General features: G+C 45.5%; 1 protein-coding gene across 2 annotated transcripts; it reads left to right on the top strand.

Annotated features, from left to right (window-relative positions):
- Positions 1 to 1,666: 1,666 nt before the first annotated feature.
- Positions 1,667 to 10,053, top strand: NRSN1 (neurensin 1). 2 transcript variants are annotated; one of them, XM_064705170.1, is made up of 3 exons: positions 1,667 to 1,904; positions 7,268 to 7,465; positions 8,465 to 10,053. In XM_064705170.1, the coding sequence occupies exons 2-3, from the start codon at positions 7,277 to 7,279 to the stop codon at positions 8,861 to 8,863; spliced, it is 588 nt and encodes a 195-aa protein (XP_064561240.1). In that variant the 5' UTR covers positions 1,667 to 1,904; positions 7,268 to 7,276; the 3' UTR covers positions 8,864 to 10,053. The 2 variants fall into 2 exon arrangements, with proteins under 2 accessions (XP_064561240.1, XP_064561242.1); XM_064705172.1 differs by lacking the exon at positions 1,667 to 1,904 and adding an exon at positions 2,428 to 2,563.
- Positions 10,054 to 10,515: the final 462 nt, after the last annotated feature.

Genomic DNA, 10,515 nt, shown 5'->3' with positions numbered 1-10,515 from the left:
CTAGCTGCTGTGGGCTGGGGTATGCTTATTATACTCACTGAACAGCACACTGCTGTGAAGTAGTTCTGCTAGGTCAGGGGAACACTTTTGCATTACTCATTGCCTGAGAGGCGTAACAGTTTTGGAAGGACAAGATGAAATGCGCTGAAACCAACATTTCTTCCTCCAAATCTAACATCTTACTTGCTCTCTTTTTAATAGCTATTTTTATGATTCCTAGTTTGCAACTACCCAAACTCACTGTCGTCATGAAATGCAGGGCTTTTTCCAAAGAAGCTTCCAAAGAGGGCTATTAATGAAACCATTACTCTCACCTTCTTCTTTATATACTATAGCGATTAAGGCACCTTGGAAATACCTTGTTTTTCCTTTGGCTAGTACTACCCCATGTTGCTTTAATGCACTTCTTCTGCATGCAACAACACTCTATTTCTGTGCACATTTTAGTGCACCATACGGATATGAGTATTTAGAACTCTTGACCTTTGCATTCTCATTATTTTTTCAGAGGAATTACATACTACACTTTTGTGGGATTCACTTTAGCATCTCCAGCTCTTGATGTCTTGTCATGCTCTTTCCTCAGTAGCTTCCTTAGCCCCCAAACTTGCTTTCTTGCAATCTTTTCCCACTGAACAACCAACCTGTTGCTATCAGGGCAGACGCCAACCCTTGGCCCTCAGCCTCACTGTGTCTCCCTGAGGAGTCCCCCAGGGTCTCACGCCGAGCAATTCATTTCCCAATGTCAGAACCCAGGAAATTCCTCTGGCTGCCTTGGAGGGCTCGAGCCCCTGACTGGGGGGCTTAGAGACCTTGGCACAAAGCCCAAGATGCCTGTGCCTTTGATTTAGCCCTTGGAAAAAACAATTATCAACCTTGTATGAAGAATTACAAGTCAAGAAAGTTTAAGTAGAATAATAGTTAGTTTGTCATGGGGTGAAAAATAGATTTTTGAAGTTTTTAGAATAGGGGCTCGAAGTCCCAAGATGGAAGCATTTGGGCATGCCTTGTCCTTTTTCCATCTTCTTCCTAGCATCCATATTCTGGGTGATGTTAGCATTTTTAGATTGGTTTAAAGTAGAAATTCACTGTCTAACAAAAGTGATAGGTATTAGGAAGTTATTGTAAATAGTGTACATGTAGCTTTTAGTACAAAAAGATAACACCACCCCAGAGATGGTCAGTGTGCCCCAACCCAACCTGCCAGACAAACCTCAGTGAGTCAGAAAAAGAATTTTATAGATAAGAAACAATGAACAACCTTGAAAACAAGAATAGAAGAGTTCTGACTCCTTCTTCGACTGCTGAGCTGGGAAAAGAGACTTTCTAATGCATCTCAAAGTCATTCTGACCAGCAGAGATTCCCAGACCCCAACCCCCAGATCTCAGCGCCCTGTCCTTGGCAGGACACTTTCTGCCACGTCTATCCACTCGGCCGCACAGACAGCACAGCACCGCGTTTGCCATGCGGACTGCAAGGGCCAGGAGGTGTGGGGGGCGCGACCAGAGGCCTCAGCGCCGACACCCTCGGAGGCACCGCCGTGACCTTGGCGTGCACCCGCGGGCCTGCCCGACGGGACCCCGAGCGCCGGGAGCGGGGCAGGGCCGGGAGCGGGGCAGGGCCGACAGCCGGGCAGCTCCGGCCGCCCTTGTGCGGAGGCGGCGTGGCGAGGCGGGGGCGGCCTGGCGAGCCTGGCCCGGCGCCGCTCCGCGCCCGGCGGCGGCGGCTCAGTGCGCAGGCACGGCGCGGGAGCGAGCGAGCGAGCGGCGCTCCGGGCCGTACATAATACGTGGTGTCTGGGGCCGGCGCGGCGCAGAGCGGAGATGGGGCCGGGCCGGGACAGCCGCAGCTAGCGCCGCCAGCGCGGGGGCTCGCCGGCCGAGGGCAGCGCCGGGAGGGACAGGTAACCGCGGGGCCGCCGCTCCGGCCCCTCGGAAAACTTGGGCTCGGCACTTCGGCGGGGGCGTCCGTGGCCGCCGGTGGGGGAACGGCGCGGAGCGTCCCGCGGAAGGCACCGGCTGCCCCGGGCTTCTCCTCCCGGCTCGGGGGAACGCGGCTGGTGCCGCCAGTGCCGGGGTCGGGGAGGGCTTGGCCGGACCGGGATTTCCGCTGCCAGCGGGACACCGCCGGGCCGGGAGGGTCGTGGGGGCCGAGACCTCGTCCGCGTCCGGGCGCTGCGGAGTTCTTCCGCTCGGCCGGGAAACGGGAGATGGAGAGAGAGCATCCCGCTCCGGCCCCTGGCGGCGGCCGAGCGGGCGGGGCCGCCCCCCGGGAACACGGACGAAGATGCTGCTCGCACCCCCCGTGCAGGGCCGGGGAGCAGAGCGGGCTGCCGGAGGCTGCTGGAGCCGGCTGTCCCCAGGGAAGCGGCCCAGGTGCCCCTGGCAGCGCCGCAGCCCCGAGCCAGGGACGGGCGCCGGGACGGGCGGAGCGCGGCTCGGCCCCGCCGCCGGCCCGGGAGGCGCCGGAGCTCGGGAGGATCGGAAAGGACAGCCCGGAGACTGCTGTCAAAGGCGGGCTGTACATGCCAGTGTTCCCCCCGACAAGGAACGCTCTCTGTAGGTAAGGACTGGAAACACGGCTCTTCAAACAGAAGGGTCAAAGTGTGTAAATCTGAAGAATGGAGAGGGCGACTTCACCTGTGCCAACCGTCATCATTCGGTGGCAGTGTGGTGTCACTGAGCAATGACACATCTATATTTCCTTTTGTGCTGCTTCTTAAATGACAATTCCTTACGTTTTAATTTTTATTTAATGTGTTCGACCCTGGTACAATAAAGCAAAGTATTTGGAAAATTTTGGGGGTATTTTTTCGTGGAGCTTGCTCATGTTTTAATATGTCTGCTCACCAATCCAATCACATCTCCCCAGATCAGCAGAGGATAGTAAAGCTCAAAGTAAACAGGACAGCTTTTGCCATGGAAACAAAAGTTGCTAGGGGATGGATTGCTACTACGCAGTGGTGTTCTCTGAAGCTGTGATCCTACATCCCACATTTTCCTGAGCACCTTGGGTTTAGGCACTGAAAAACTTGATGATTAAGCTGCTTCTTTCAGCCTGGATGTATGTTTTCAGACTGTGGATAACACAGATTTGCGTAACAGCGCCTCTCTTTTTTAGCAAAAGTTTCTCAACATTTCAGTGTTTAGTTTCTCAGCCCTGAAGGCAAGGCATGCAAATACACATCAGCACTCAAGAGATGATAGCTACTGCAGTATTTATTCATCCAATGTAAATTGGTGCTGTGACACACGTTTGCTTCTCACTTACGGAGAACTGTTTTCTCTCTGACTGTTCAGTTCTTGTGCCCTATCTGTAGGTGGCAAGAACATCACATCTACATTGCAGCTGAGAAAAGAGACCATCTTAGCCTGGATTCATATAGGGCTGGGGAGCTGCCTTCTCTCTTAAGGGGCAAGATATTTTTCAAAAGATAGATTATTTATAAGTGAAAGAGTCTGATCATGAAGAAATGCTCAGTAGAATTAAAATTATGCAGTGCTTGAAAAGAATTAATGATTCCTACAGTCCTTTTTTTTCCCCTTCCATTTTAAAAGGTCATACTACTTGATGGTATCACAACTCTTTCAAGCATAAGATCATTCTTTTGTTTTCTGTTTCATCTCCCAGCTCTTATTTATCATTTTGCTCATATACCTGACCATAACCACCTATTAGCCTTTTACATTGCTATAGAAAAAGAATCTAAGTGTCATGTGGCAAAAAGAATCTAAGTGTCAAGCTGTGTGGTCCTTACAGGTAGTTCTTCATCAAGCTGTTAGAAACACTGCATCCTCCTTTTTCTCTCTTGACTAATCCTATAGACAGTGCAATGAATGCAAGCAAGATCATGTTTATACAGGTCTCTGTCATGTCACATTCAGTTCTCTTAAATTTATCACAATAACTAAAGTTGCTGGTTCAGACACAGCAAAGTGCTTCACCTCCTTTCTGAATGCTGCTGGTGGCAGCTGGAGTATTACAAGCAAGCTTTGGCAGGCCACATTATCCAGTCATGTTAATTCTGGTTCTTGCCTGAGTTGACCTTATGAAGGCACTTACACCTGGGGAAAATACCTACCATTCTGCTCATTACATGGAGCTAAATTTGCTTACCTTGATGATTTAAGTTAGTCAGAAGTTAAGCATAATTTATTAAGAAGGTAGGGTTGATGTGAGAATAAAGATCTAAGTAAGGACCCAAGAGAATGAGTTTCTGCAGAACTTTAGTTGACTTCTTTATTCTGTTTCTGATATGTGAGATGGAATCTTTGCTTGACCAAAAGATGGGTTGAGGGGGTTGGATTTAAAGTGTTCTTAACATTTAGGTATAGGCTGTGTGACCCTGCATGAGAGAGCTGGAGCAGCTGTGGTCAACTGCACAATTTTTTCCTCTTCTCCTTTCCCCTTGAGGTATGTTTATGAGGTGGGCAGAACTCTGGTTTTATGAGAACTTCTCAGTGCTTGTGCTGTTAAACATGGCAGCCAGCTGTTGAAGAAATGGTGGCAGTGAGTAAAGAGGACTTCTTGTTCCCTTTCTTTGGGTAGGGAATAAACAGTTTTCCTAGGGAAACAAAAAGAGTCTCCAAAAGTAAAATAACTTGCAGCTTTTCCCCACAATAGTCCAGATTATATACTTATACATATCACAGTTTTGTTTTTTTTTTTTTGTACCTCAGAAAATGATAGTGTTCAAAACTTCATAGCATGATAAAAAAAGCACAACAAACTGGCCTGGTTTCGACTGGGATAGAGTTCACTTCTTTCTCAGCAGCCATTGCAGTGCAGTGTTTGGGATTCACTATGAGAACAGTGCTGATAACACGCTGATGTTTTGGTTGTTGCTTCATGCTTGCCCTAAATGAAGGACATTTTCAGTGTCTCATGTTCTGCCAATGAGGAGCTGCACAAAAAGGTGGGAGGAAGAACAGCCAGGACAGCTGATGTGAGCTAGCCAAAGGGGTATTCCACACCATAGACCATAATGACCAGTTACTAGGGAGTTACCAGGAAGGGGATGATGGCAGTTTGGGGACAAGGTTTGGCATTGGTTGAGATGGTGAGCAACTGTATTGTGCATCACTTCTTGGGTTTTATCTCTCTTTTTTATTTAATATTAATAATATTATATTTTATTTTTATATATATTATATTAATTTATATATTTATTTTGTTTCAATCATTAAACTGTTCTTATCTCAGCCTACAAGCTTTGCTTTTGATTCTTCTTCCTATTCTACTATGATGGAAGGGTAGAGGGTGGATATGAGCAAGTGGCTGCAAGGTGCTTATCTGGGTTAAACCATGACACAACCATGTTTTTCAGTATATTGACTGTAGTTTGAAACATCAGTGTTAGCTGTGTACAACAGGACACAGAGTGGCCCCAGGGCCAGGCTCTCCCAGTTCACCTGGTGAGCAGCTGGTGCTGCCCTGTAGTTTCCTGCTGTCTCAAGGTCTCTCTCCACCATGCCTGTTTTTCCACCATTCCTTGGAAGGCCAGCACCTTGAGCACACTCTGATGGACACTGGTGCTGTACTATCAGCAGAGAGCAAGCCCATCCACAGACTTGGAGAGCACTTCTTTAATTTCCTAAAACTTGCAGGGAGTACAGAGGCAGTTAGGAGTTTATAGAAGGGGCTCCTGACAGTAGCTGTGCTTGGTGCTGCCCCTGTTGCTCTGCAGAGCTCCGTCACCAGCAATGTTCCCTCTGGCCCTTGGCAGGTGTCCCAGGGCTGCCTCCTCCACTGGGCCATGGCTTCTGTGAGAGCCTTGAAACCTCATCGCTGGGTTGTGTGAGAGATATTTGCAACTCTAAGATGTTGATGTCATGAAATGCCAAACTAAATGCATATTAGATACACAAAATAAATATAACTCCAAGATAATGGTTCCTGTAAAGAAGAAAAAGCAAATCCCCCTCTATTCCTGAGCCAAGAACACAAACAGATTCCCAGAGGCTGGAAGTTCAGTGTTTATGCCAGCCCTGATTTCTAGTAGAGCCCGCCAAAAGATTCAGTCAGACTGTTGCTATATACCCATCAATATTTGCTGGATTCCCCTTAATTTGAATGTTTGTATTCTCAGGTATTTCACACTTAGCAGGATCACTCATTCCCAAAGGCAAAGGTCTGTAGGGCTGCAAAACTGGGTGGTCCCAGCTGCCATGAGCACATCCAACCTCCCTCCCTCTAAGTGAAATTGCTGCAGAAATCTGACATTCTGCTTGAAGCTGATATAAATTGAGCCATGACTTTCAGGTGCAAGTTCTGATTAACAGTTCCCTTTGGACTAAGGCTTTTTGAACTTCTTTAAAGAGAAGCCAATGAGCCTAAGTGACATTGAGCTATTGCTCAAGTTATTTTTAGGGGCTAGTATTATCTCAGTGAATTCAGTAGCACCACGCTCGCACAAGCAAGTTCAGGCCTTGGACTTGCATAGTTAAATATGGATTTTTTGTGTTAGGAGAACTTACATGAAATGGAAAGAGTAAGAAACTTTGTTGATAGTTTTCATAGCAGTCAAATTTCTGATTTTAATAAAGTCAGCAGGAGCTTGGGCATTGACTTCTTCAAGAGAGCAGTACTTGGCTGTAAGCTTAGTATTTCCATTTCGGTCTCAGTGAGCAGATTGATGCTTTTAAGGCATCCCATTTTTACTTTTTTTAAATTATTCCTATTTAAATACAACTAATATACTCTTTGAATCTGTCTAGGACTTATTTTGCCTCTGTTTTCCATGGCTGTGAATGGTATATCAATGCTTAGTCCTGCACTTCAAAAGCTCAGAAAAAAACATTTTAAAATGTTTTTAAACAAGCCTCTCTTATGCAGCAGTTTGGAAAGTTCATAGGGTGGCAAACTCTAGAGACTGACAGAGACAGTCTCTGGAGAGGCAACATGAGCCCTTGAGGGATGCTGGATTTTGTTACCTGGCACATCCTGCCTTTTTCAGTCTCCATGGGAACACAGTAGCACATTAGTGTGAAAGATGGGGCATGAGCACCCTGTGTACGGGAGCGAGTGTTCCCTGCAGCACCTCTGGGCTGTGCTGTGCCAAGTCACTGAGTTCCCTGCTTCGGTCAGGCTGAGTCACTGCATGCAGCTGTGCCCAGCTCATTTCTCGGTTGGGAAAAAAATGAAGGAAAGCTCTCTCCTGGGCTGTTTTTTTTTTTTTTTCCCATCACATCTGGAGAGTTTGCAGCCATCTTTGGTCTTCCCACTACACCAATAATGATCTGCTTTGTGTGGAACCTCTCGTTGCAGGTAGGAAGGATGAGCTCCTATGCTGACATCTGCGGCTCCAAGCAGGCGCAGGGCAGCACCGAGGGAGGGTACCAACGCTATGGAGTTCGGTCCTACCTGCACCAGTTCTATGAGGACTGCACAGCTTCAATTTGGGAGTATGAGGATGATTTTCAGATCCAGAGATCGCCGAGCAGGTGGAGCTCTGTATTCTGGAAGGTACTGCCTGTTGCTTTTTCCTCGAGAGAGACACTCCCTGTGTAATTACTCGTATTAAATATTCATCCAGAATGGCCTTTTTTGTTGCTCTGTTTTGCCTGAGGTGGCCAAATAACTATGTCTGAAAGCAGAACATTCTTACCAAATATGTCAGCTCCCTGGGGTCCTTGGATCATGTAGTTTCTCTGTGCCAGTGTCACTGAAACACCAAAGTCTTGTCTGGGAAACCCTTGTACATCTTTAAAGTGTAGTTTACCTCTGCTTTGTACCTATAGAAGTCCTTCCAGATTGTTGGGAACAGGACTGGTAGGTTAAGAGCAGAGTGTGATGTAGGGATCAAGAAAACCAAAAAAATCTCCATTAAGGTCAGGGAATTTGAGAGAACTGGAGAAGAGCAGAGATTGGGTGGGGCCTGTGAGGCCATGCAGTCCCTACCCCGCAATCATGCCTATCCCAGGAACATTCTGGGTGAACCAAATTTTGTACTTACACTTGAAATGTGCTATAAACACTGTGATCTGCTCATATGGCAGTAGCAACTTCCTTCTAATCCCTGCAACGGAATGACATTAAGTAAAAGCAAGTGGTGGATATGACAAGACTGCCAGCAGTTGGTGCTAACCACCAGCTAAAGCTAAAGAAATAATCAGTTACACAGCACTGGGGTTGAACTCTGATCCTCTCTCTGATGGGGTCTTTCAACATGAAATGCTGTGTAAAGATAGTAATGCATATTCCATTGTTTCCAGAAATGTGAGTTCTCAATTATATAAATATGAGTTGTAAAAGGAACATTTTTCCATATATTCTACTTCTATTAGGGCCTCATATATCCTAAAAGAAAAATACCCACTTTCTCCTAAGAGAGAGAACTGTATCTGCAAGACACAGTGAAAGATAAATGCCTCCTAGGAGCACTTCCCAACTGAAAACTGGAAAGGGAAATGGAAAAACTGGAAATTAATTGGGGTTTTGTTTGTTTCTTTGTTTGTTTTCCAGGTCGGACTCATCTCTGGGACGGCTTTTATGCTGATAGGTGTAGCTGTTCTTGTAGTGGGTTTTCTTGTGCCACCAAAAATAGAAGCCCTTGGGAAGGATGATTTTGTTGTTGTGGATACCCGTGCTGTTCAGTTCAATGGGTCCCTCGATATATGCAAGCTGGCAGGAGCAATCTTGTTCTGTGTTGGAGGGTCCACTGTGGCAGCGTGCCTGCTGATGTCTGCTTTTGCTAAAAGTTACTCCAAAGAAGAGAAGTACCTCCAGCAAAGATTTAAAGAGAGAATAGCTGATATAAAAGCCCATGCAAACCCAGTCACAAAAGCGCCAGCACCAGGAGAATCAAAGATACCTGTCACTTTGTCCAGAGTTCAAAATGTCCAGCCTTCATCTGAAACCTGACCCTTCCCTTGGGTTTTGTTTCTCTTGTAGATCACTTTAAGAGGAAAATATCAGCCCTTGTTGGCATCTGTGCTAGTCAAGTAAAGCATCGAGTGCTCTGCTGTATAAACATGCAGCTGATGGGGGAGCTGCTCTGGTAAAAATTTAGGATTGGGAAAAAGGAAATTATGTGATTAGACCTGTGACTAATATATTCAGTACATTTGAACCTTTTAATCTGTGTGGGTACAGTAAGTTCTTGCAACAATTATTAGGTGTTTAGCTTATCAGATTGCATCCCTGGGAAACCTAAGGTGCACTTACTAAAGCTGTACCAGGAGCACTCTACATCCCACTATTTAAAGTTTAGATGAATTTGCTATTTTTTCAATTTCATTAATTTGTTTAATTTTTATGGGTTTTTGCCTTTAAAATACTGTTCAGTCTTACATTTTCCACCTGGTTCTGCTGCTTGGGAAGCCAAGATTCTGCCCTTGTAATTTGCACTTGTCATCCTGTCATATGCTACAGTCTGTATCAAAGTAATACTGCACAGGTAAAACATATGTGTCAGGGAGAGCTCTTAATTTGATCCTGGCACTTCCCAGCAATGTAACTTCCTGGGAAACGCAAGTTATACTTGATCCTGAGTTACAACTAACCTGTGCTAAAGTGCCACTTCTGTCTTAGTCATTGCTGTGCTAGCAAAAACTACAAAGTTAAGGAATTCCTGTGGGAGGAGGAACATCATACTTGTGTGTCTTTGCTTTGATATTGTTTCATTCATTAGATTATTATGTTGAGGCTAATACAGAATGTTTTTGTTCTGTCTGGGTGAGAGTGAATAAATGTGGTTTGACATGCCCAGGCCCTGTATTCTGTCAGTACATCAATGCCATGTTAGATGATCTCAACATACATATCTAAAGACATTTTGAAATGCTGTTTATATTTTTATAGAGAATAGAAAAAGTTATGCTTAACCAGATGCATCTGTGTAAATGCTTACCTAAAGACTTGTCCTTTCATGGAAGACCCCTAATTATTTTCTCACCCAGGGCAATTATTTTACTGTCTTAATCTATGAATTTAAATTAAAGTGTATAAAGAAAGATGTGACATTTGTACTCTCTGACAATATGTGCCACCTTATAGTTCTGTCTATTTTTTGAATGGATTGAATAAAATTCTAGGCGTGAGCCACCCATGGATTTTGTGAAAAGCTTCTTTCTAGTAAGAAAAATTTAAGAGAACTGCTTAGAGGAGAAATCAGCAGTTGAAACTCACTGGTCCCTTAATGCAGTCTACAGCAGCAAGGAAGCTGGTGCTGAATCAAAGAGATTCTGCCACAATAATGGCAGGTATTTGATAAGAGCTGTGCTCTTTCCCTTGCTCATAAAACATTTTGTGGTCTGTGACACTCAGTTCAGGCTTACAACATCAATAAGCCAGATCGTATGTGTTTGGAAATTTCGCCTGAATCCGCAGTAATTATCATGGCTGACAGTACCATGGGAAGTAAAATTTCCTTCTGCAAAGAAAGTTCCCGTCTTGGCAACACAATTGCAGAGTGCAAGCATTAGCACTGAAAAGATGGACTGTCGAGAGCTCTTCACATGCACACATGGTCACAGAGGATGGAAGAAAGAAGGTGTAAAGGCATCTGGCAATTC

The sequence above is a fragment of the Zonotrichia leucophrys genome, chromosome 2 (assembly GCF_028769735.1).
Source record: "Zonotrichia leucophrys gambelii isolate GWCS_2022_RI chromosome 2, RI_Zleu_2.0, whole genome shotgun sequence".
Lineage (NCBI taxonomy): Eukaryota > Metazoa > Chordata > Aves > Passeriformes > Passerellidae > Zonotrichia > Zonotrichia leucophrys.
This window is presented reverse-complemented; position numbering and strand designations above follow the sequence as displayed.